The sequence below is a fragment of the Onthophagus taurus genome, chromosome 1, assembly GCF_036711975.1.
Source record: "Onthophagus taurus isolate NC chromosome 1, IU_Otau_3.0, whole genome shotgun sequence".
In the NCBI taxonomy this organism is placed as follows: Eukaryota; Metazoa; Arthropoda; class Insecta; order Coleoptera; family Scarabaeidae; genus Onthophagus; species Onthophagus taurus.
The window spans coordinates 37,914,029-37,941,832 of NC_091966.1; the positions used below are offsets into that span (position 1 = coordinate 37,914,029).

A 27,804-nucleotide genomic window follows, 5' to 3' on the forward strand; every position below is an offset into this window, starting at 1 on the left:
AAACAAACAATTTGAAATTGTTATTTAATTATTTTTCTTCTTCCTAAACATTATCCCCATTAACAACTAATGAGATATTAATCTTAATAACCCCACAATATAAAACAAAAAAAAGTCAGGACCTAATCAGTTGAGTTTCTTGAGTTAAACAAGCAACATTCGCAGTTTATTTACCATAATGGGAGCATCATCCAGTTCAGAAAATTTTAAGTATCCATCCGTAGGCTTTAGTAAAGCAATGGTAGAAGAACACATCGAAAAATTTACAATTCTAGAAGACCGATTATCGTCCCGATTGGATGAAAACAGAAAATACGCCGCTAAATTGGAACGATTAGAACGTTCTCTTGCTAAAGCTAAAGAAGAAAATAAACGACACAGCTTTAGTATTGCCATTCTTCAAGGAAAGCTAACAGACGCAGAAGAAGAAAACGACGGCTTAAGAACAATGTTACGAGATGCCATGAATTATCTAGCGCAAGCCGAAGACACTTTAGACGACTATCACGAGATGTTAAAAAGATGTCAAATAGAGAAGGAAGAAAAATTAAAATAACGAATTAGAAGTAAGATTTTGTTGTATTAAAATTAATTGTTATTTATAAAGTAGGAGTAAATTGTTTTGATTTGAAAATAAAGTTAAGTTAATGGAATTTCTTTTTTTGTTTTTATACAATCCGCTCACGTAGTTATTGCGTAAGGATTGCAAGAAACATACTGTTGGGAACCGGAAAAGAATTCGAATTACCCAGTGTACGTGCTGTTAACATATCTGCAATTAATCAATCTGTGATTTTCACAAACTATAAATAGCTTTTTGAACAAACAGATAAATACATTCAGGTAAATATTTCTTTTTCTTCTATATACAACATAACGTTTTAATTGAGTACCACTTAAAGTATTTAGTGTCAGTATATTATTTTCTGTCCATTTTGAACCGGTTTCCGTCTTTTCTCCGTCTGTATACTTAGATGAGGCTACTTGTGTGATATTTCCCCACAATTTCCAAGTCTTCTCGTTCCAATTATGCCTCGTTTTTGTGTTAAATAGCTAAGGGAATTATTAGGAGTGACAAATTCCTCTCTGGGGGGTCAATGTATAATATATTATCTATATTTATTACACATAACATAGATAAAAGCGTTTACTAATTATTTTAAAATCAGTCAACTAAAAAAAATAGCTAGTCGCAGATCAAGATTTCTGAGCTTAATCGATTTATTATAATCAAGCTCTCATTTAAGTATGCAAAAGTTGCACGTGCATAATGCGCTGTGCTAAATCGTGCGTAAAGTAAAAATGCTCTATCATTTGCGGAGATAATTTAGTAAATGTCGCTATTAGTTCGTTTCAACTTAAGATTAAATAAAAATATAACAAACAAAATGTTATACAAATATAAGAATAAATTTGCTTTAAATTACTCCAAAATTATTAAAATTTTGCATTCCCTCTTTTATGGAAAAAGTATATGATTTCATTTTATTAAGTACACTAATTAGTACCATATCCATCCAAAATTGCTTAACATATGTTGTAGTAGCTTATCCATAAGTAATCTCAGCTAAACTCAGAAGAGATAATTACCTAATTAAGTAGAAGATGAAAAATTCTTTAAGATACACAGCTCCTCCTCGGCCACAAAGACATCGCCGAAACTCAACATACCAAAAAGAGTATTTTATTTCATTAATAAATGTGGTATAGAGTTTATATCACACCGATACTAAACAGCACAATATAAATTGTAGCATCTCGGTCGCAAACAACTTTGACATAACTTACGGTGGAGATTTTATGACTTTCCTTGATTATAGTAGAGATGTATCATGTTAGGTAATTAAGCCGAGGTCATTGTGTTTAATCAAAACTGGTTCACACTTACTGCAACGCTTCAGCCGTAAACGACCTCGGCTAAACTGAGAACAGAGCGCGTAGGATATTCTTAATTAAGTCAAGGTCGTTTGCGGCCGAAGCACTACAATCGAGACCGTCAACCATAAAACGAGGTTAAGCTGCATACTAAATACTGTAACAAGTTTTGGAACCGATTATCTATCTATCAACATAGCTACATATGTCACAGTCATATTCAACATCTTAAAAATGTATTAAGTGTAGCAGATTTTAAGCAAAACGCCTCGGCTTCTGTATATCACATTAATCAAAGATAAATATTCATGATTTTAGCACGCTACAGTATCTAACGTCGTTTGCGGCTGAGTGGAACCTCCTGTGTTAATATAAAACGCAGTAACGTTAAAAATTACATAATTTGGATAGCCGGTTTTGAAACCGATTCTATATCTAATAGTCAATATCTTCAATTTGTAGTGATTTTTAATTATAACGCCTCGGCTGCGCCTCGGTTATTATTACCAAGGTCGCTTACGGCCGAGGCGCTACAATCAAAACCGTCAAACATAAAACGCAGTAAATTTGCACATCAAATACTTTGGGTAACTGGTTTTGAAGCCGATTATACCTAATAGTTAGTATCTTCAAGTTGTGATTGCGTAAAACCGCAAAACTCGGATTTTGTTTTAAAATATTTCAAGCAAAAGTGAAGTTCACGAATCAAAGAACCAGCAAGGAAAACAATAGTTCTAGTTTCAAAGAAGGATGTAGAGACACAAAATTCCCTAGGCATTAGGATAAAGAGGTACGCTTCACGCTTCATGGAATGATTTGTAAGACCAAGATGGGCCAATTTAGGCTTTGGTTTGAAATGATTATGAACATGTTGATTAGATACTCATAAATGTCGGTAACATGACCGCATATAAATAATTGTAGAAAATAAAGAATACGATTTGAAAATCAATTTGTTTTGATCAATGTAATAAATTGCCTGTATTGTCGCTAAATGTTTAACTTGCATTTAATAAATTTTTTCACAATCTCGTCGCAATAAATAACCCAACCCAACCCGAGTACTAATGCTAGATTAGGAAACGTGAGTAACGAAAGGTTAAGAAGAATATATTTATAAATTAAAACTTTAAGTAATGCAGCTTAAGGAATTCTTGAACGACAGAAAAAGAAAGTGATTACAAAGGAAGTGAAAATATGGGTTAAGTAGACATACACAAACACAATAAAAAGTAACACTACAAATATGTATACGAAAGAAAGTCCAAATTCACAATCGTTGCACTTGTATCTAACAAATATATCGAATTATTGTTGTAAATAAACGATACAAGTTTTGAGGATTCTTGAGTTTACACTTTCTTCCTTTTTTTTTGATTATTTGGATCTGTTTATGTTTACGACATCCTGCATACATTAATTAAAGTAATATCAGATATTTATATCAATAGACCTGTTTTGGTTCAAGAGTTCTGAAGTTCTAAACTTTTCGGAACTACAGAACTTTTGAATCAAAATAGGCCTAATATCAGTGTGAGATGCTCTGATTCGAAGTATTAGTTATCTGAAAATCTATATGATAGTCACAAACTGAGAAATTAGAAATTGAAGTAAGCTGACGTTCACAAACCAAAGAATCTACAGCAAGAACTCAATAATTTTAGTTTGAAGTGAGGATGAAGGGAATGTCCTATACAGGGTGTTAGATAAACATGCGGCACAAATTCAAGGGGTTATTCCTTGGCCTATTCTAAGAATATTATATATTATAACAAAATTTGCGACAACCATATTCGACATTTGTTGAAATTATTAATGTAAATAAAAGTATGACGTACGTCAATGAGTTTATCAAGTACCTAAATACGTCTCATCGACCGCATTTGTTTAGATTGAGTGACGGCTGTTTGGTGTGTCTTTAACAGTTAGTGTAGTACCTACTCTATTATGATTTATACGAACGTCGAGATGACTGACATGCATTTCATGTATGGACTTGCTGATAGCAACTCACCAGAAGTTGACGATTGTACATCCAACGATTCAAACATTGTACATCCAAAAATCTTCGAACACATTCATCAACGTCTTCGTGAAACAGGCTCATTAAAACGAAGTGGAGGGCCAGCAAGAACGGTAAGTTGGACCAGAATGTGCTGCACATGATAGAGGAAGATCCTGGTAGTTCTACGCGAAGAATTGCAAATACTTTGATTGTAAGTCATTGGATAGTTTAGACAATTCGTAAGGACAATTTGTTGTATCCATACCACATTCAACGCCTTCAAGCACTACTATCTCCTGTATTGTATTTTCCTCCACGTATTGCATTATGTCAATGGATATTGCAAACATTAGTTCGCATCCCTCTATTCCTGAGACAGATTCTTTTTACCGATGAAGCCAGTTTCTCAAGAAATACAATATAGAATTTTCATAATAATCATGTGTAGGCAGATGAAAATCCGCATAAGGTATGTGAAGATCATTTTCAACATCAATTCCCCTTGAATGTTTGGGTTGGAATTGTGGATGATTATCTAATTGGACCGGTATTTCTACCAGGAAGACTTGCTGGGGTGGTGTATCGTAACTTTTTGGCAGAAACGCTGCCTGAGTTTCTGGAGGATGTACCATACGCGACAAGAATTGCAATGTGGTTTATACACGATGGTGCACCACCACATTTCAGTTTGGTTACTCGTAACATACGGAAATCGCTGGATTGGTCGAGGTGGGCCACACGCATGGCCTGCTCGATCCCCAGACTTAAACCCCCTGGGTTATTTTTTCTGAGGATTTCTGAAGTCATTACTTTACGCTACTCCAGTGGAGAATTTGGACGATTTGCGAAATCGAATAATTGCTAGGTGTAACTCAATTACAAACGACCCTGGTGTGTTTGAAAGAGTTCGGCAGTCAATGACGAGAACATTGAATATTCAGGCTGGAGGAAGACATTTCGAACATTTATTCTAGATTGAGCAACTTTACATGTATTTTTTGATAATAAAATATTGTCACTGTCGCAAATTTTGTTCGCCCAGTATCTTCCAAACAAAGGGGTTTTTCAAAAATTATCGTACCCTGTATATAGAAGTGTCAGATGATTGGGTTGAAGTAAGCAGAGGCCGTAGTGGAGAAAACTAAATTCGTGAATTAGCAGAGGGTTAAATAATAATCATTAGTATCTGTCTTGGTTAATCTTTGGTTATAATCTTCAAAAACTAAGTTAATCTATTGGGTTTGGGTTGGTGATAGATTAGCTTTTATTTCTAAATGTGTTGATGCAGTATTCAAATAAACATATTGTTCTCAACTTGGAGTGTGAAGTTAACCACAGGTTTATAAACAAAAAACGTGAGTGATCGATTTAATTCTGACGCCATCGTTACATTTCCTCTAACACAAACTTAGCAATGATTAGTTCGACAACCAGTGACACTATCTAGGATTTATCGTTTAATATTACCTTATTCGAACAGAAACGTTTATATTAGACTAGGCTTAACAAGGCTTTCTTTTTAAATACAACTTTTATCAAGGAGGGATATTTTAAACCTGTTGCAAAATAAAATTCTGTGTGCAGTTGAGGCTTTACTCTCAGGGGAAGCTGGTGGAATTAATTAACACATCATATTTCAACAGGATGCAACACCTGCACATTTTGTGCTTCAAGTGTGAGAATATTAAAATTTTCTTCCATCGTTGAAAAGATGGCGAATTTATACACATTTCCTGGTAAGTGTACATATTTCTTTGTTTGGTTCACACCTCCAACTGAGACGTTGGTTTAAAATGACAAGCTAATAATATATATATACATATATTTACGGAGAAATAACAGGAAATTCAGAGAAGATTATGATAATGTAACGGTTGGTGAAAATATAATTTGAGAGACATCGCAGATTAAGTAGAAGCAGGGAGATCAAGGACAATCTTGAGAGGCGTCATAAACGTTGTTGATATTGAGACAAATCATAGGCCATATTATGAGTGTTTGTCCTTGGTGAAATCCGATTACGACAATCTCATTTAATAAGGGAGATAAAATTGTTTAATCATAATTAATGAACATTTAAAAAAAATATATTTAAAATCTATTTGTGGCGGAACCGATTTGAATTTAAGGTAATCTAACTTAAAAAAAAAAACATTTTTGAAAATAACCAATTTCTCAAACAATATTATATCGACTATAGTTATGAACAAATTAGTTTAAATAAGCGGCAAACATCAACCAGATATTATCATTCAAATTATTTGATCCAATCAACTGAACAAGCTTTGACATCTGACAAACGAGAATTTTGATTGGATTTCCGGTTTGTCCGCGACATCTAAAGACGTTCAATTGGCCGATGAACATCCTTCTTAACAATTTCGCAGTCACGCAACCTTCGCAAATCTCACAAGACTTTCTTTTGTATTACTGTTTTGCCGTTTACCAGAGAGTCATTAAAACTGCATTTTCGATGAGGAGAAGAACTTTTCTTCTTTCGTTACTCGCCCGTGTTTCTTTGTCTCCCTTTCGTTTCTTTTTTTTGGGCCGTTAGAAAGCTATTTAAAACGAGGGATAAGTAGTTTTCTGGTCACGATTGTGGATCATTTCAAACACTTTCGAAACGAACCAACGTTATGTGTTATATTGATTTAGTTTAAATGTTAAGAAAATGTTGTTTATGTCCATATTTTTTTTTTGTTGTAAAGAATGTTAAATATGGGAAAGTAAAAATATCAACCACTTAATTTTATATGCGTATTGCGTTTTAATTTTTTTTATGTCAACACGATTATGATATAATACGCACGGTTTTAATCTCCGTTTAAATCCGTTTTATCTGTAATTTGAAACGTTTTATGCGAGTGACCTTTCTGGACAATCAAACGATTATAATGAAAAATTAAATGTCGGGAGTAATTATTAAGTTGAAGTTATTTTAAAATATTTAAAAACTTCTTTGGAACTCGTCCAAAAAGTTACTTCCGCATTACATAACTCGTTATTTTTAAAGTAGAAATTTTAAACAAAGAACTTCTTCTACCTTTTAAGTGCGTCATTGGAATTTCCACCTGCTTTAGCAGCTGGAAACCCCACAACCTACCCCAAGTAGTACTTTTAAGTAGTTTCTTCGAACCCAGCTTCAAATTACTTAGGATAAAAGGTTTTTTTTTATAATTAAAGGAGAACTCACCCTATGTGGAGACTTTAAAAGGCGATGAACCGAAGCCAGCTGGTTGATGAGGGGCAGGGTGACGCTAAATGTATGTAAGGGAGGTCGAGGTGGATCCGGGAAGTTTGTCGTGTAAGAAAAAGGGTCAATGTCGTTCAAGTACTGAACCCTACAAGTTAGCGACATCCTCTTCTGCTTGAATCTTGTCCTGGTTTAAATTCCCTTAGCACCTTAGGTTGTTTTATTACACTTTGTAATAATCAGGTAATTTCCATGGGTGGATTTAGGAATTTGGAGATTTATGGGGTAACATGTTTCCTAAAAATTCGTTTTAAATTAATTTTCTTTAATGATTTAAGCGATAAGGCAATATCATCAATATATCTTAATGGTTTTAGCAAAGAGCACGTTGTGCAGATGTCAAATTGTTAACACAACGAAATTATTCACCGTGATATTGCCCAACCGCAATTCTCCATTAGTGGAGCTCAAGAATAAACAATACAGCCGCAAAGGAATAATTACAATATTTCGCCCGGTCGCGTTCGTTCCGGTTAAATTCAAAAGTCTTCTGTTCCATAATTGGTATCGGTTGTGTAACTTTAAAGTTAAAAGCCGACGTTCGAAAATTGGCAACAAGGAAATGATTCAAAAAAAAATTAGTACACAATCAATTTTCAGTTAATACCTAATAATTACCATCATCTCGACGTAACTCAACTTTGATACGAATTAGAAGCCTTAAATAACGTGCAATTTGCTCTGTAGGAAGCCTTAATTTGTTACGGTTGAAATTAATATGGTTTCTCAAGCACGTTATCAATAGATTACGTAAAACATAAAACATACACGGTTAATGTAGCACGTAAACAATTTAATTACACTTTTCTCTCAAACGCAAAACAAATTTCCTGCTGATGAATCTTAAGTGAACGTCATCACGGATGTGTAGCGATCAGTTCATTCACATCATCGTTCGAAAAAAAAAAGTAAATACCAAAACGTTTTTGTCGCAAGAATGTTCAACAAAGACTAATCAAGCGTATCCAGTTTCAAGGATTCTTTAAACACGACAATACCACTGTAGTATTGACATTTTTTGTTAACACAATCGGAGAATTTAGCCAAAAAAGTTAGTCTAATTTAAATTTTTATTGTGTTATTATATGATTAATCTGGCTTAAATCGAACATTTAAATCTAAAAATAGCCTTTATTGTCGGTTTCGAAGATTACGTTTTGTTCACTTTAAAGTTTTATGGGCTTTATTATTTTATTGCGTTCTAAAGCGATTTGAAATAATGTCAGTGGTTACCACAGTTTTGATCAACGCGAGAAATTTTGCAGAAACAAACATTATTTTAAAAAAATTAATACTAAAACTTTTAACTAATAAAACTTTAATTAACTAAAACTAGAACTAATAGTAGCACTATCACTAGAATTAACAGTAGATCTAGAAACATTCAGATTTAGCCGTTCGACTCTTAAGACGACTAAACCCAAATGATTCTAGTTCTACTATTTAACCTTTCAACTACTTCAATAAAAATATACAATAATCTAGTGATGAATAACAATTAATACTAGAACTAACACTAGAGCTAGAACTAGAAAGTTTCGGGTTTAGCCGTCTTTAGCGACGTGCGGCTAAACCCGAATGATTCTAGTTCTAGATCTAGTGTTAGTTCTAGTTTTATACTAGCACAGTTACTATGTAGAACTAACACTATACCTAGATCTAGAATCATTTCGGTTTAGCCGTCTTTAGAGACGTGCGGCTAAACCCAAATGATTCTAGATCTAGGTATAGTGTTAGTTCTAGTTTTAAAGTAGCACTGTTACTATGTAGAACTAACACTATACCTAGAACTAGAATCATTCGGGTTTAGCCGTCTTTAGAGACGTGCGGCTAAACCCAAATGATTCTAGTTCTAGATATAGTGTTAGTTCTAGTTTTACACTTACATAGTTACTAGAACTAACATTAGACCTAGAACTAGAAACATTTGGGTTTAGCCGCACGTCTCTTAAGACGGCTTAACTCGAAAGTTTCTAGTTATAGGTCTAGTGTTAGTTCTAGTAATAGTGCTACTATTAGTACTAGTTTTAGTTTAAGAAAAAATATTTTGTTATGGTTTCGTTTTCAAAGGATTTCGTTTTAATTTTGAAAGGGTATATTGGTCGTTAAAGAACCCCGTCGCACTCCGGCTTGTTCTAAAAATAAGAAGAATTGTTTTCAACAACCTGTTGGGGTACCCAGCCGGTAGAAGCAAGCCTGCCAACCGACACCTGCCTCGTCCGGAACCCAAAAATAAAAGAAATGAACATCCCATCGGCTACTAATTGAAGACAGTATCGATTTCCATTAAATATTACAGCGGTTATGCAACGAAAGTAAACAACATTTAAAAACATTTCTATTAAATGATTCGTTTGAAACGCACGTATTAAAAGGGAATAACGCAAAAGAGTTGTGTGTGCAGTGCAAGAAGTTAAGTGACGACGAGGGACAGATAGGTCCTCAGAGCGTGGCGAGTGACAAAACCGGTAACAAACGAAAAGAAAAGTGAATTAAGCCGGGAGGACCACATTGTAAATAAAACATGGGTTAAAAGAGAGACACGTGCTTGAAACCACAAAGTCAATAAAAAAAGTGTACCACTTTTCGAACGAATTGTGAACACGGAACAGAATTAAAAACGGAACGAACACGTAAAACGGAGAAATACACGTTGTACCTCGTCGACCTTTGGTCAGCGGAATTTCGGTCTGCACGGTTCGACCGCTTTCGATGGCGACCGCGACGGAACTGAGAGTCCTGTCTGCCTGTCTGGGACAGGACCGGTAAGTGTTCGGGCAACAGCGCCCCCGTGGCTGGCGCAAAACCTCGAAAGATACTCCTCACTCTGTTCAGCTGGTTCAGCTCTCGCGTGCACCTGGATTATGTGCCTTTAAGGCGAATCGGCAAAAGACCCAGTGGCGTGCCGACAACATTTATTTCTAAACCCGCTAAATCAAGAAAAAACCTCAGACAACAATACTATCGTAATAATACAGAGAAGATAGAATTTAGAAGTAATCAAAGCAATGACGGCTTATTTCTATATTTAACTTTTAAATCATTCCGGTTTGCGTTTTTATAATTCTACGAAATTCAATGTTTATGTAAAGATTATTGGAGTTTAGCCAAACACCTACGTGATTGTTTTCATTTAGATATATTATTGTTATCTATAGGTGTCTTAAAAATCACGTTACTTTACAAAGTTAACTCGACGTATCTAGTATCATGGTAATTAAATTTGTTACAAACCTGCCTTAAGATAACTTGCAAATCCCATAATACTCCAATCATAACAGCTTAATAACCCGTTTTTCGCAACAAATACACTTCGCCATTTCGTTGTTCTTAACTCATTTGAGATCGTTATAAGCTAAATGATAATAGCAAAGAGTACTAAACATCTAAAAGAAAAGAGTTTTTATGCGTTTCACTCAACTAACAACTTTTTTGAGATACCGCATCCTAATGGCTGCGTATCTATAAGTGCTGTTTATATACAAATCCCAAAAATCTTGGGACTCAGTGAAAAATCCTTCATCATTTTTCTGAATGAAAACGTTGATGAGATTTATACTTAGGCACCGTAAATTTATGATAGCTATAATCGAATTATAAAAAAAATGTTAATGAACATAGGTCCTATCTCAATTATTTACGAAATTATAACACTTTAAAGTTTTCTGCAGCGAATTTATTAATAGTCAGTAAAATCAAACATTCAACAAAACCAAAGTTGTCATTGTAATATGTCAGTTTGCTTTAAGGTTTAATTATTACATACAAGAAGAGGCCCAAATGTATGTGCTGATATAATGTTCATGTATCAATCATGTATAATGTTCAAGAAAGATTTCCACAGCGACATTTGCCATATTATTTAGTTTTTAGCGATTCTTTCAGAAGACTTCAAGAAACAGGTAATTCTGCTCCAGCAAAAGCTATTCGACTGCATGTAGTTAATATAGAGGACGAAGAAGCTGTAATTAATGCTGTCATTGATAATCCTTCCATCAGCACTCGAAGAAAAGCAAATAACATACATGTAAGTCAACATTTTGCATGGCGCGTATTGAACCGCGAAGTCCTTCATCCGCAACGTAAACAGAATGTTCAAGCTCTACAGCCAGGGGATAATCAGCAACGGTTAGCATTTTGTGAATGGTTATTGCAGCAACATGCCCAAAAATAATGACTTAATTTCAAATGTTCTTTGGACAGATAAATCATGTTTTACAGGAGATGTTATAAATAAATGCCATAATGAACATATGTGGCACTACAAAATCCGCATGCGTTTAGACCAAGGAAATTTCAAGGTAATTCAAAATATGTGGAATCACCTCATCGCGGAAGAGTAGTTGGCGAGTGATTAAACCAATATTTTCCAAACAAGTGGATTTGTAATCATGGTCTATTTGCTTGGCCACCTAGATCCCCCGACCTTAATCCATTGGATTTCTACTTATGGGGTCATATGAAACAAATTGTGTATCAAGTGGAAATTAACACACAAGAACAGTTATTGAACAGAATACAAATGGCTGCTACTAAAATAAGAAATCAACCAGACATTTTAATTCGTCTGAAGAACTCTTTAATTCGTCGTTGTGAAGTATGCATTCTAGCAGAAGGAGGCTATTTTGAACAATATTTGTAATATTTATGTGTTTTAAAAAGTAGCAGTTAATTATGATATAAAAATTAAAACTTTAAAGTGTTATAATTTCGTAAATAATTGAAATAGGACATATGTTCATTAACATTTTTTTTTTGATAATTGAATTAGCTATCATAATTTAAAGTTTGATGGTGGGCTAATAAATCATCCTGTATATGCAGCAAGTTTTAAGCGTACAATGATCATAGTAATTGAGCTGGTGCAAGATTACTCAGTGTTAATGATAATATGGTACAAATATGGAGAAAAAAGTGAAGATCTCATATCAAAAATGCTAAAACGTTTCACTTAAGTACAAAGTTTTCTGAGATATAAAATGGGCAAAATTTAACAAAGAAGAATGTGTCAATTTCGAGGAATTTCCATGTTGGTGTAATAACTTTAGAGCGTTGAGAAACAGACAAAAATTTTACAGAAGCTGCCAGAGCATTTGGACAAAAAGATACATAACTTCCAAAAATTTGTGACCGAGAAAAGAAAAGCAGAAAATTATTTATTGTGTCAAACTGACAATGTGGATGAAGTGCCCGTAATGATAGACACGATTGGCAATAGAACAGTTGACGTGATACACTGAATATACTTTCTTCATTGAAACACCAAAAGTTTAATGACAGTAAAGGACAATTAATGACTATGAAATTTTATACTTTGAATAGAAAGAAAATGAGTTAGAAATGAACATGTTTTGTGTTTATGACATGTTTTATACTTGAGAGGCCAATGTATAGTAAATATAATGATTTGCAACTAAGGCATGTGAACATATTTAGATCAATATGAGAGAGATCAAAGAAACGATATGCTTACCATTTTCCATAGCGATTTATAACTGTATATTGAGGTGGGATGGACTATAATTCCAAACACCATCCGTGACAACTACAGTTTCAGCATGATACAAAATAATGCTATATTTTTGGAAATATTACTCTTTAAGTATGTGTCTGTCTTTTTAAAACATAAAACCATCGCGGTTTGATTTTTTCATATCTGCTAATTATTGCACCCTTGTGTTACCCTCCAGACTTGATAGTGTTAGTAGCTATTTAGACAACTTGAAAAATAATCCAATAAGCCACCCATAGGTTATAGGACTATGTTGAAACGATGTGATTGTGAAATAATTGCATTGTTTCCGTGATCATTTTCTGCGTAAATAATGAATAATATATGAGTTACAAATGAATGAGAAAAACAGATAATGAATAAGGAACATATGGAATACCAAAAGAAAGCGAACGGCAGAAGGATTGGGGGCGAAACCATGGACGGCAAAGAAGAAGGGTCCATACTAAAGGTTAGTTTAGTGAAAATATAAAAATTTCAAAAGAAATGGTCAAAAGACCAAGTTTTGAGTTTTCCGAAGAAATGCAAATTTGATGGTTTCGGAAAGAAAATGTGTTGGACTTCTTGGTGGATAGCACCTTTTCCATCATCTGCTAACATCAGGAGCCAACAGTAGGCCGAGGTGCATAAGGTGAGTTGAGTTGACTCTAAAACAAGTATTAGATTTTTGGGAGAGGATTCATATACGACAAATGATTTGACATAAATCAATATTCTTAATTGCAAAAGCATAATTTAGTAGCCACTGTCAAACAAGGCATTACAAGACACTGAAACATAAAACAAGATCGAGGTAGCAAGCGACCTCGGCTTATATTTTTAAATATCATGAAATAGTTTAGAAATAGTTTTCATTTTGTTTCCTTACCAGAAATTGGGTAAAACCAACTATCTATCATCACTATGCCGAAGCTGACGTATCCTATTGTTCCTAAGTCTTAGTATATCCCTAAACACACTTTATGTATAAAAATAGGTGTAGATGAAAATAGATGTGAAATTAATGCTTAAGGTATTTGCTGGAAATGACTACCGCCATCTTGGATGCATGCATCTAATCTTCCGTTTAGTGATTTCCGAACTGGTTCAAAACCACCAAGAGTGTTTCTGATTGCATTACAGCTATCAAGTATCTGATTACTCAAATTTTCGAGTTGAGATCGAGTACAGCCTGAGGATATCAGGCTATAATTGACTCAACCTCCATACGTTGCGTTTGATGCAGAAAGCATACTACGGTTCTCTTTAAGGACTGCATTAGCTAGTCACCTATATTTTCAACCCAAATCTTCAAGTATTGTATGGAGGTTTTCTCCAGCCACAACACAACTACAAGGAATTTGCACCAAAAGCTATCAGCGTATACAGAAGTGATTGACGAAATGCAATTCGTAGAGGAATATCAGAAGGAAGAACTGCGATGTATGTATAGTAACTTTTATATACTTTGCAGAGAGAGAGAGATAGACAAATAAACACGTAGGCAACAAGATACCAATATTTTTTTGACATTATTTAAACCAATCTTTGGCAAGGGTTCAAAAATACGAATGAGACATGTATACTATCTGTCACTGTGATTTATAACTGTACATTTAGATGAGATGGACTATAGTTTCAAATTCCATATTTGTGTTATCTTTAACAACCAATTTTATTCGGGTGAAGATTGTTCTAAATGAATGAATTTTATTGACTTGTTTTTCTGCGTTATTCGTGGCGCAATCAGCTAGCTTTGTTATTGATATTGAATCATTTCTACGAATAAGTTTGTTCGTTAAATTTATCCGTTTAAATATCAATTCTATAGAGCACATCTTTTATAATACGTTTATTGTATTTTACAAGAAATAAATTATATACTAGTAACGATCTTTATCATTCCGCGATATGTCACAATAAAAATGCTAATAATATCTATCACCATTGAATTGAAATCCCGTTAAGTTTACCGACAGAATCTATACGATCAATCTTGAAATATTAATGCACAATACCAGGATTTAGAATAACATTGAGGAATGGCGCCTCCGAAAGAAAGTGAACGTAACCTCCTCGTCGCCGAGCTCGTAATTGCGTACAACTTACAATTCTCGCCTATAAGAACGTATGTAAGTCAGCTTTCGAAATCTGGCCCTCGTCGTCGTTGATAATAAACCTTATTGTTGGTTTCCGTTGCGCGCGATTTTAACGTACGAGAAATATCGTTACGACTGACAATGGAAGGAAAAGCGCTGTGCTGACCCATTTACAAGTGGCTTCAGGTGATATGATATAGCGATAACGCGTTCTCTGCGTGTTGTGTAAGAATTTTTCTCTAAAAGAAAAATAATAATAACGAAAAAACTACCTACTATTCCAAGTTGTAGTTAATTTAAATAAATTCTTGGGCGTTGTAAGAATTTGTGGGGTCAGTGTGTTCAGGAAAAAGGGAGAATTCTTTAATCCAAGATGAATCATCTTTTTCATACCTGACCCAAGAATCCTAATAAAAAGGAACTCAATGAATTTCCTGTCTAACAAACTCAAATAATTTCTTTGTTTATTTTTTATGATGCGATAGGATTTTTAATCATTATTATTCAGGAAACGTTTTTCTAAATGTATGTAAATGAGAGATTTAGATTGAATAATATGGTTTTATCGTAAAATTCGTCCCAGGTGGTACTAATTTGTTTATTTATGGATGAGAAGCGAAAAGATCGTTTTCGGGGAATGACCACAAAACCTTTGTCGAGCCAAATTTACATTCCTCGTGGCGTTCTGCTCCCATGGTAATGACTCTTTTAGGATCGTGCCCGTGATGGATTGATGATAAACCCCAAAGTTTCTTGAATTCCGAGAAAGAGTAGTAAAAAAAAAGCGAAACTCCTTTCACGTTCGGGTTCGATGTTGAAGTGCATACAAAGTAGATTACAAAGTTTTTTTAAGTTAAAATTCGCGGAAAAAGTGCATCTCAGAACCACTTAAAATAAACAAGAAATTCTTTTAAAAAACGATTACGAAAATATCACGGCGATATCGATGATGTTCATTCATGTTGCGTAAACGCGGATATTCGTAGAAAGCGATATGGTGACCCATTGTGCAAACATGGAAGCGTCCACGATTATCTTTGAAACGAATGATTAATGAGCGATATTTTCACTCCCGATATAACAAATTGGTCGCCACTCAAAGTGCGGCTTTCACGAAAGGAATTGGAATACAAATAAAACGACGGCCTACTGAATGTTATGGGATAACAACGGAAAGGGGTTTTCGTTATAGATGATCATTGTCTGTGATAGATTGGCAAACATCCCCGGTAAATTTACGACCCATAACTAATATTTAAGTGCTAATCTCCCGTTGGGTTTCCTAATCGACACGATCCCGAAATGATCCTACGCGTTAAAAACGTGTAAGCATCTGTGGTGTTTGCTAGCATTATGCAAATCAACTTCGAACGGTGATTTATCGCTAAATAAACATTGACGAGCGTGGAACTCTAAAAAATGTAACCATCATTTCTATTTTTAATACTTTCGAATTGTAACCTTTACCAATAAAAAAATTGCATGTAAATTTTATTTTATTTTACTTCAACCATACTCATGGTGATGAAATACCATACGATACAAGTTATGATATACACGCAAACTAAAGTGTTGGCGTGGTGAAATTAACTGGTTTGACTGGAAATATACTACATTGTAGATATATTTTATGCACTAGTAAAAAAACAGATTCGAAATGTGAGAATTGAAAGGTAAAAATTTAACGATCAAGATTTTTTGTTTATTCAAAAAAGCGATCCTAAATTTAATGCACTTTTACGCCCTTGTAATCGGATAAAATAGAGTCGAAATTCTTCTCCAAACGACGTTCTTATCTCGGACCTCCGAAATATCTGCATTAAAAACGGATTGAAATATCAGCCGCGAGTGTTGACCAGGAGGTCTTCGGCAGCAAAGTACGGTAATAAAATCTTTATTTATACTCGTCCGACGGTCATTTAGCGGATTACATAACCGGAGTCGTTAAATTCTTTATATTTGGCGGAATGAATGCGGACGACTGCACTTATGATCTTATAAATTAACCGATAACCGATAAGAGACATTTATTTTTTTCAATTCCTCAAATGTTAATGTCTGGCCATTGAACGCGGTTTTACTTACCCACCTACCGCACAACGCTCTCAAAACAAGTGACATTTTACAACGTTCCTTTCGAAATTAATTTATGTTCACCAGAGCTGGAACTGCAAGCCGCAAAAGAAATTACATAGAAATTATGTACGCAAGTATTCCAACGACATATGGAAGGCGTGTTCTACGATAAGCACTTTGCAATACGGCCCTCGAACATGCCGTGTCGATCTTCAATCAAGATCGGGACAATAGAACTCGCCTCTTTTTTATGTTATTGTAAGTTTCAGTCAAGATATTTCAACTATGCGTGTTATGCTAGTAAAAACTTCCTATACGTCTCGGCACGGATGGTGTTTTAGAAGTATTACATCATTAATAAAATATCTTACCTTGCCATATTCTTTAGATCCACCGATCACGTCTCTGAAACAATAACAATTTTATATTATACAGTGAATTTTACTTAAGATGCAATATACAAAAATATATTGAGGGTGTACCTACTTACTTTGTCCCACATAAAATGCATCATACAGTAAAACCTCGATATAACGGATCAATACGGGAAACGCAGTGTCCGTTATAGGTTAATAAAAATATACAGCAAATCAATAACTGAATAACAAATAAAACTAGACTAACACTAACACTAGACCTAGAATTAGAAACATTCCATTTAGCCGTACCTCTCTTAAGACGGCTGGTAGGTAGCGCTACTTAGCATAAAATATCACTATGTTGCATATTTTTATTGAACTAAAACTAGAACTATCACAAGAACTAACACAAGACCTAGAACTAGAATTATTCGGGTTTAGCCGTCTTGAGAGACGTGCGGCTAAACCCGAATGTTTCTAGTTCTAGGTCTAATATTATTTATAGTGACAATGGAAGTGTAAAACAATAACTAACACTAGACCGAGAATTAGAAACATTCGGATTTAGCCGCACGTCTCTTAAGACGGCTAAACCCAAATGCTTCTAGTTCTACGTCTTGTGTTAGTTCTAGTGATAGTGCAAAACTAGAACTAACACTAGACCTAGAACTAGAAATATTCGAATATTAAAAACTTTCTAGTTCTAGGTCTAGTGTTAGTTCTAGTTTTAATTGTTATTCAGCACTAAATTCTTGTATATTTTTATTGAAGTAGTAGAAGGGTTAAATATACGTATTAGAAATGTACGTATATTAGATTATGTAGTAGAACTAGAACCATTTGGGTTTAGCCGTCTTAAGAGACGAACGGCTAAATCCGAATGTTTCTAGTTCTAGATCTAGTGTTAGTTCTAGTAATAGTGCTACTATTAGTACCAGTTTTAGTTTAATTAACACCGGCCATGAAAGTGTTCGTACCTATAAAATATTATTCCATTCTCAGTCTACTGTTAGTACTAGTGTTAGTGCTAGATTTACACTAACACTAGAACTAACACAAGACGTAGAACTAGAATCATTCGGGTTTAGGCGTCTTGAGAGACGTGCGACTAAATCCGAATGTTTCTAATTCTCGGTCTAGTGTTAGTTCGAGTTTTGCACTATCACTATCAGTAGAACTAACACTATACTTAGAACTAGGATCATTTGGGTTTAGCCATCCGTCTCTAAAGACGGCTTTATCTTCGGGTTTAACCGTCTTTAGAGACGTGCGGCTGAATGATTCTAGTTTTAGGTATAGTGTTAGTTCTACATAGTAACAGTGCTAGTGTAAAACTAGAACTGACACTGGACCTAGAACTAGAAAGTTTCGGGTTTAGTCGTGCTTCTCTTAAGACTGAAACTTAGAGTTGTCATAAGGACGTCACCTTTTCGAAGCAAAACTTTTCCTTTGCAAAACTACCCAATGCCTGTACTATTAAGCTATGTTGCATTTTATGTGAGACAGTACAAGTGCATAGTAGTTTCGTAACTATGCTTACAGCATTCATATATGCGAGTTATATGAAATTCCCGGTATACCTATATAGATAATATTAAGAATTAAAATCTTGATATAATCTTTCTGCCTTACAATAAAATACTTTCTTCGAAAAGAATAGTCAAACGCTTTAGTTCAATAGTGTACCTGAAAAGTAGTAATTTAGCTAAACTTGTAAGCTGAGAGTTAAAAAAGGAAAGAAAAAAATGCGCAAATGATATAAGACAAAGGTATTTGGAAAACTAACATTGAACACGTTCCATTTATCAAGAATTTTTTCTCGTTTTGACATTTTCAAAACACTAGAATAACTTGTTTCTCATTTAGGATTTTTATAACCCAACCTAACTTAATATACACATATCATTTTGAAGAGAAATGATACAATAACCCAACATGTTTTATACATCATTTTAAAGAGAAATGTTTGAGGATTAATTTGTAATCAAAATTGTTTCATCATTTCTATAAATACTCCGTCAATGATTTTTCAAAAATTACTGTTCATTTCCCCGTTTTGAAAGCACCAAAATATTTCCTAATTTTTTTGCTAACTAATTTTATTATTTAACCCAACATGTTTTATACATGTTTTTAGAGAGGTATGTTTCAAGATTAAGTTGACATTAAAATCATTTCATAATTTGCATAAATACTCAATGCGAAATGAAATGGAAGCGAGCAGAGCGGAAGTGGAAAAGAATTCCCGTATCTGATATTTACTTTGCAAGCTGATAATAGATATAGGACTCATATCAGTTAAATAATTAAAAAAGCAAATAAGTTACTGGCGCAGATATGGGGTTAGGAGGAAAAAACATTCGGGAATGACTTGGTGAGAAGGAACTAATGTTTGATAAGAACTCTGGTAATGTTCTGTAATGTAAGACAGAGATATAGAGCTGGAAGGAGTATAAGCAGGTGGAAGATATTCAAAAGAGGCATTTAGAAATAAGCAGGGAAACCCCTGAGTAAATAGTGAGAGAAGATGTAACGATGAATAAAATGAGAGTGCGAAATCCAAAAGAGCGATAAAGTATGCGATAAATAAAGGAGCGATTACAAGATTTTGTGGGAGTGTTGGAACGTGATTAATGCTTTAATGAGGAACGAATGTATGTGTAGATTCTGTGAGCATAGTTGGGTGATGATTCAGCAAAGATTTAACTTTAAAAAGTAATAAGAAAAATGTGAATGATAGATACATATAATTAAGTATAGTGTTGTAAAACATAAAAAATTGTTTATGCGTTTAAAATAGAGGTATCATCGAGTCCCGTATTATATCAAGATTTTACTATATGAAATTTAGAAAATTACTTACAATCTTCCCGGTTGAACGACCCCTCTTTGTGGTGAACCATCGTGGATCCGTACTTGACCAGGATCGATTTCACGGCATTTCTCACCATCTTCACTATATCCTTCTTGGTAACTAAATATTCGATGCATCAACGGACTCAGTAACTGCCCAGAACCACCCAAAATATCATCAATATTTGTATGCTTACAAATAAATAATTTCATATCACCCGATTTTTTATTTTTTTCAATCGGTACGTTATCATACGGAGATAATCTTCCTTCATTTTCTTCCTCTCTAGGCATTTCAAGCCCTTCGGGACTTGCTCTATCACCTAAAGGTAAATCACAAACGGATTCGTTATCGGAATCATCGAGTTTTTTTGCTTGTTGGATATCCAACCAATAATCTTTTCCTTTTGAATTAATACTTGAATTAATGTTTGGATGGTTAGAGTTTCTATCAGAAATAGTTTCATCGACTAAATTTTCAACACTATTTAACCACCAAGCTCTTTCACCTGAATCGATGTGTCTTATTTTATGCTTTCTTAAAAATTCCGGTTCATCGATATCATCCTCCGCTTTATCGACTTCGTCTTCGTCCTCATCATTACTTCCTATAAACCATCGTTTACGATCGTCTTTATCATTATCGTCATCTTCAATCTGTTTGTAATTAGGGTACACTTTTACTCCATCAGGTACTTCAGCGCTTTCATCTAACCACCACGGTCTATCACCGGAATCTACATGTTTTAAAACTCTAATTTTAAATTTTCCCGATTTATTTGAAGAATTAGAAAGACTTTGTTCGGTTTCTTCGAACCAAAACACTTTTTCATCGTCTCCTTGAACTTTGTAAATATTTCTACCATCTTTGGTGTATTGCCCGTTTTCTTGTGTCGCTACTTGCCATACTTTAACACCTTCAGGAATTTCTGTTGGGTTATCTTGCAACCACCAAGGAATATCGCCCGAATCAACATGCCTTAAAGATTTCTTTTGATATTTAGGACTATTAAGCGATTTTTCATTTTTTTCGTGTTTTTCTTTTAATTCACCTTCATCTGAATAATCTTGTAACCACCACGCCTTTTCCCCAGATTCAATCCTATACAGTACTTTAGGAACTTTCAATTCTTCTTTGATTTCTTCGGGTTCAAAATCAAAAACGTTTGGTTCAACGCGATATATTTCAATTTGTGCGGGAATTCTTTGCTCTTCGATTTTATTGTCACTTTTTAAATTGCTACTGGAACTATCCGACCTAATTTCTGATACGTTATCACAGGTGTTGTCCATCCAGTTTAATTTATCACTAGAATCTTGTCTTGGTTTAAAAAAATTTGTTACCGGGGCCAAAGCTCGCATTAAAAATGATTTTGCCTCTGTTTCATTTTTTGGACTTTCGGGTTTTACTCGGGGACTTAAAGGTGGTTTAGGTGATTTATCTGATAAGTCTTCTAATGCTGATACCATACAAGAGGATCGTGATGAGCCGCTAAATTTTCGTAATCGATTTTTTATTTTTGATTTGCCATCATCTTCGCTGCCGCTTGTAGCTGCGGATGATGTGTCTGATGGAACGCTTGGTGATCTAGTACAAGATCTTCTACTTCTTAAGGAGTCGTCTTCTGTTAATTTTTGGGGTAATTTGCTTAAAGAGCTGCTTGGAAAAACCATACAACTCGAAAGATTTTCGGATACTTCGGTTGCTTCAGATGTAGCTCCATCAGAATCTGCAGAACTAACGCTGTTACTTCTTTTTGAATTTTTCTTTCTCAATTTATTTTCTGTGCTCATATTTAAAACGGATTTTCTAAAATCTTTATTTGGGGTTGTTATATTACTGCTTTGGGGTTTTGTTGGGTTTTCTAGCTTTGGTATTTGTGGTGGTAACTGTTTTTTAATATCACTTTGTAAAGATCGGGGTGGAGTTAATTTCGATTTTGGTTTATTATCACATAAGGAGGTAATTTTCTTTGGTTCTTTTGGTATATCAGATTTAGAAGAGGAGGTGCAAATGCTTTTAGCTGAACTATTTCTTGATAAACTTTTTGGAGTGTCGACTCCTTTTTGTGCTTTTTCTTCATTTTCTGATTTATTTTTTTCTTCGTTTGGACTAGAATATTTTAAATCTAAATAAGACGACCAAGGTGCCGCGATTCTGGATGCGCCAGCAAATCGTGATGATTTTGTGGAGTCGTCTAACCGATCGGATTGCACTTCTTTATCGATCATTTCCGGTCTTCTTTTGAGTCGACTTATTTGCTTTTCTATTAATCTTGCGTTATCTAACCTTCTTGTTCTTACCATTGCCATTTGTGTTGGGGGATTTGGTGATGTACTCCTTGTTACTACGGTGATAGTTTCTGTTTCATCATAAGAAATGATATCAATTTTTGGAATTTCTCTTGATTTATCCCGCATATCTTCGTGATTTGAATTTCTGCTTACTGGTCTGCTTTTTTCGGCTTCGTTTTGAGCGGATAACACGTTTAATATTTCGCGGTTTTTTCTGCTTACTTCGCTAATTCTCCCTGTACTTGGTCGCGAATACGCTGTATAACTTTTTTCTACGGAGTTTTTTGGCAAAAATCTACTATTAATGTATTTTTGGGATTTAATGTCTTCTTTAGACGAAGACGGCGATAAAATACTACTCGCTTTGTATCTTGTTGGGGATCCTAGCGAGGATAAATCTTCTCTGGAAACGTCACGCGAAGTTTTTCCTACAGAATATTTTAAATCATCTTTGGCTCTTCCCCCGGTAAATTTTGGGATTGTACTCTGAGGTGATTCAGTTCTCTCTCTACTCACTGATCTTGTATACGACGAAGGATATAATCTATTTAAATTATAACTTGATGAGGAAGTACTTTCACTTTTACTTCTATCTGACGGGCTGGGATCTCTCGATCTTGATGCCGATGTTCTCGTTATTGGACGATAACTTACTGGTGGATGACTAGTTTCCTTTTTGTCTAATTTATATCTGCTCAAGTCGGTTCGGGTTGGAAGTCCACCTGAAATAAATTTATACAAATAATTAAAATGAAATAAATTAGGTATTTATTTTGAAAGAGGCCTAAGTCTTTTTTTTTCAAATTACATTAAATGCAAACAGTCCAACAGCTTTGTAAATATAATGAGGTTTGCCAAACAGTAAGTATAGACAGCTGTATTGATAATTCTAAAAAGGACACATATCAAGCTGTTTACTTCAAAACTAAAATACATTGTGCATTTATCGTATATGTGTTGCTTTATGTGAGTTTTCTATGTGAAATGTCAACATCGTCCCCATCAAACGATAATTTCAACTATGGGTCCCCAAGGAAAAAATTTCCAAACAATCCAGAGAAATATTTACTGTGTCATTATGTTTAACAATACTACCATTGTTTCAACTAGATAATCAATTTATAACAAACTAATAAGTTATATGTACTTTAAAAATTAAGAAATCGCACGGAAATTAATTTTAAAAGCTTCCACTTGTTATCACTACCAACATAATAGCAAGAATAATACTATTGTCTAATGAAACCGCTCTTTTTTAATTAGAGATAAATTAGAAGCACGTTGAAGCTGTACTCTGCTCGCGTGCTAATGCTATTCTATTCATGGAAGTATATGCATATTCAAACAAGTTAAAGAAGCGTCTTTAACAAATTCTGCATTAATTTTTCAATAATTAAATTATGGACTATATATTTTTAGTGAACGATAAAATTAATATGGGAAATTTTTTATTAATTGGATATTTAACGCAGTAATTTTTTTCTCACAATTGCAGACAAAACAATGCCTCTAAATTGTGATGCACCTGACTAATGTTTGAAAAAGGAATAAAATCAAACAAAACCATTTCTTCTCAAAGCAATATTTCTTGATAAAATAATTATTAAGTATAAAGCAAGTATAAAAACATAAAACGTATACTTTACTTATTATACGTTTTTATTAACATGGTTTCAAAAGCAACATATCCACTGTCGACGCTGACATGATAAACTTACAGAGGAAATCCAGGATAAATCAGGTGTCCGCCAAAAACACAGCCTAAGTTTGTTATGAGGTTGTTTAACCTCATTATGGACATAATCATCGAGAATGTTAAAAAAAACAACAGAAGGAGGTTACCATTCACATTGCTCAACTGGTAATGATAGATATTTTATGTCATGCATCTACAATTTTCTGCCAATCCCCTAGACTTTTCTTTTAGTCATCTAGTATTATTGGTAGTCATTAGACATTCTCTACTAGTCATCTGATATTTTCTGCCAATCATCAATAACTCTATATTAGTATTCTGTCATTTGACATTTTTTATTTTGTATTCATCGTCAGTAGAGATTCTTGTAAATCACCGTATCACACATTCTATTAGTCATCTAGTAGGCTATAGTAGTCATGAGATATTTTCTTCATTCACCTAGTCAATCCTTTAGACTTTTCTGTTAGTCATTTAGTTTTCTATGGCCGTCATTTAATATTCCCTGCTAATTTTTTTCATTCATTCATTGCAATAAGATGGAATTAAAACTATTCATCTGGAATTCTTTACCATTTATCTTGTATTTTCTGCCACTTACTTAAATCTATCCGTTAGTTATCTACTATTCTATGATAGTCATTAAATATTCTTTGCAATTTACCTAATATTTTCTTGCCATCTAGAAATCTCACTTAGTCATCTAGTATTCTATGGTTATCATTTAGTTTTTCTACAAGTCTTTAGGTATTGTTATTATCATCAATCAAGATAAATTTATAGTTTTCTGTGATATTTCTGAACAACCTCGACTGCCGTAATAATCGTAGTTTTTGCGGTCATTCTCAGAAAAACTTAAGCTAAAAACCTACTAAAAAAGCACATAGACCTGATCGCATACTAAATGTAGTAATCAAACACCTCGAGAAATTATTAGTTCAGATCACGAACATTTTTAATTGCTTACTATCTAATAGCATGGAAGTTTGGCGCAATTTGCAAGTTCACGAAAAGGCAAAGACAAGATAAATCCAAATAACTACAATTCTATAGGCCTCCTTTTATGTATACAGAAAGCCCATTAAACGAATAACAATTCCAACATCCGTTATGGATTGTGACAAAGATAATAAACAAACCATAAACTAGTAAAGGGCCGGAATATTGAGAAAGGGTTCGAATCCCAAAAATTCCCAACTAAAAATTCATCTGATATTCATTCGTAGGTCATCTAGTATTGTATAGTCGTCATTTGCATAGTGCATTAGTCTTTTAGTATTCTTTGCAGTAAACTGGCATTTTCTACTATTCATCTGGCATTCTCTGCCATACATCTAGTAATATCTGCCAATCTCCTAGTTTTCTGTTAGTTATCCTAGTATTCTATGAGAGTATTATCTGATGCACACCTGACATTTTCTTCATCTAGAGTTTCCATAAGTCATCTAGAATTTTCTGTTAGTCATTTAGCTTTTTATAATAGTTATTTGCTATTCTTTACTAGTCTTTTGGTATTCAATGCAATAAACAGGAATACTTTGCTATTTATATGGCGTTCTCTGCCAATCATCATTGTACTAGCTATTTTTGCAAAATGCAAGTCCTGTAACGATTAGGCTGTATCTATATTCACATCAACTAATCTTGTCATGACTTCGAGATCCCCAATTTTACATTAATAACCATACATTCTCCATTTTGGGTTCAATATCAAGTTGCTATTTCTGTTATTAATTCAATAACAAAACACTTATGGATGTAACAACAAATAATGACGTTTTTTCAAAAAACTTAACTTTCTGCAACGTCATTACTCGCAATTATTTTCTTGATTTTAACACATTTAATCCCTAATTATATTATTTATGTACGTTAATATAAATTATTAATTTAATTTTAATATAAACAAACTTAGGTCACTTTAAAAACAAATAAAAGTTTAAAATTTTCTATCTTACTATTTGTGCTGTCTCGTTGGTAGCCTGAGCTATAGGCGCTGTATTTTGTAAGTGGAGACGCTCCACTTTTATCGTCCAACTTCTTCGTTTCAGCACGCGTACGACTATAGGTGGTTTCATACTGAAAATATATCGAGAAATAATTAATTTATAGTCAGTAAAAATTCGTCATGTTGATACTTATAGAGAAACAATTCAGAATGTTAGTGAATAGTCTGGTCATTCATTGAGTAGTGATCTATTTCGGGACTTCTAATTTAAACCTTAGCTGTTTGTAGGATTATTCGAACTATGGATAATACACACTTACTTTTGGTGCTGTCGGTGCGATCTCTTTTTTACTGTAACTCGGTGTTGAAGTTGTTTTTGGCCAGGGCATCTAAAATAAAATATACCGTTTCTTAAAATACGGATTTATTTATTGAAAGAACAGTTCAAAGTAATAATTTTGTTATGTTTAAGTAGATGAGGCACGGGAAAAAAATAGCCGGATAATTCTAGATTTATAAAAGGTCCTTTACATTACAAAGTGTATTTATAAATTATGAGGTATTTAAGCACACCTGGCAGTGGAAATGAAATCATTTACAAATGCAAAAACACATTTACAATATTTCAACTCAACCCCAATAATTCTTACCTTGTCTAATACATCAAGTAAATTATTGAAGATGTTCATGATTGATAAATTAATAATAAGCAATCAAAGTTTAACCAAACGTTATCATGTGCATTTTCGGTGTCATTTGTCGAGCCGGGCATTTGCTGGTCATTAGCTCCCGTCAGCGCGCTATTTGCCCGCATATAGGGGGCCCCACTGTTCCCTGGGTCCAGATTTAGACCCGACCAGCTCGATATGGAAAATAGGAGAGAAATAAAAATCGAGCAGCATTTGGCGGCCGAGCCGCATAACTACTATTCATACCACGCGTCATTTAGGCTAATCTCGTCCGTTGGCGTATGCCCAAAGTGAAACAAAAAGCCGTATCGCATAAATAGATCGGGTTTCGGTTTTATAGTTCATGAACAAATATCTACCTGCGACTATATTCTTAGACCGGAATCCCGTGCAAGAAGAGAAGTTAAAGTAAAACCGTGCACTCTTCGAATTGAATGTAAAGGTCCTTTTTCGTCATCATTGAACTTGGTGTGTTTTGGGAACCACCTCATCGTCCAAGAATACACGATGGCCATTAAGACGCCCAACTCTGTTGGTACGGACGGTTGTAAATAAACCTTCTCTCGCGTGGCTTCGGCATGATTAAGCAATGTTTTGCATAACAAGCCATTTTTACCGACGGTTTATTGCTCCAGATGCCAACCCAACTCGTTATGAGAGATTACTAAAACAATCGTTCACCCAGTGGCTCTTAACACTAACAACAGTCAAACTTGTTGTCTAAAATTACCCGCAAACATTTATCCACCGCTCATAGTTCATGAACCACTCCTGCTACTTTGATATCTTTTCCATCCATTCGCATTCCTCTCAGACGCGGTATCGTAAATTCTGTGTGAGGCGTTAAACTTCTTGCCTGAAATGATCTGGTTAATTGCCAACATTTGTATTTACAAGACCACCTAATTGCATCAATTATATTTATAAACTAAAATGTATAAGCGATTTTTTTCTGTCATATAATTGAAATAAATACGAAGACCACCCCTTATTTGTATTAGTTAACTCCTCTTTGTAATTGATACGGATAGACACACGACCCCGTCGTGATTGTCACAATTAGCTTAATTGGTTGAGTGGTACGGATTGCATGGAAGTGCGCCGGAAAGGAGGATCAAATCCCACAGGAAGCGGTTAATACTCGACGGGGACGTCGACTGCTAGC

At 34.3% G+C, this 27,804-nt stretch overlaps 2 protein-coding genes across 3 annotated transcripts in view; both read right to left on the minus strand.

Moving 5' to 3' along the window:
• LOC111428850 (Formin homology 2 domain containing) overlaps positions 1-9,890 on the minus strand; it is an 86,404-nt gene extending 76,514 nt beyond the window's left edge. Inside the window, exons 1-2 of one of the 2 annotated variants that reach the window (XM_071201273.1) lie at positions 9,793-9,890; positions 7,074-7,370 (exon numbers count right to left, since the gene is read on the minus strand). In XM_071201273.1, coding sequence (XP_071057374.1) covers positions 7,074-7,238 — 165 coding nt within the window. In that variant the 5' untranslated portion in view covers positions 7,239-7,370; positions 9,793-9,890. Of the gene's footprint in view, positions 1-7,073; positions 7,371-9,792 lie in introns of those variants that run through there. The other variant, XM_071201275.1, reaches the window with a different exon arrangement.
• Positions 130-27,603, minus strand: LOC139432606 (nucleolar protein dao-5-like). Its single transcript, XM_071201276.1, has 6 exons — positions 26,601-27,603; positions 26,271-26,339; positions 25,961-26,081; positions 20,022-23,028; positions 17,171-17,204; positions 130-195 (listed from the first exon to the last, which is right to left on the minus strand). The coding sequence occupies exons 1-6, from the start codon at positions 26,637-26,639 to the stop codon at positions 145-147; spliced, it is 3,321 nt and encodes a 1,106-aa protein (XP_071057377.1). The 5' UTR covers positions 26,640-27,603; the 3' UTR covers positions 130-144.
• Between the last annotated feature and the right edge of the window lie 201 nt (positions 27,604-27,804).

Bases quoted from the DNA above. Each gene is read 5' to 3' on its own strand.
- LOC139432606 (XM_071201276.1), bottom strand. From the start codon at position 26,639: ATGAACATCTTCAATAATTTACTTGATGTATTAGACAAG. The intron at 26,340-26,600 runs GTAAGAATTATT...ATTTTATTTTAG, and splicing joins TACTTGATGTATTAGACAAG to ATGCCCTGGCCAAAAACAAC. The intron at 26,082-26,270 runs GTAAGTGTGTAT...ATATATTTTCAG, and splicing joins TCGCACCGACAGCACCAAAA to TATGAAACCACCTATAGTCG.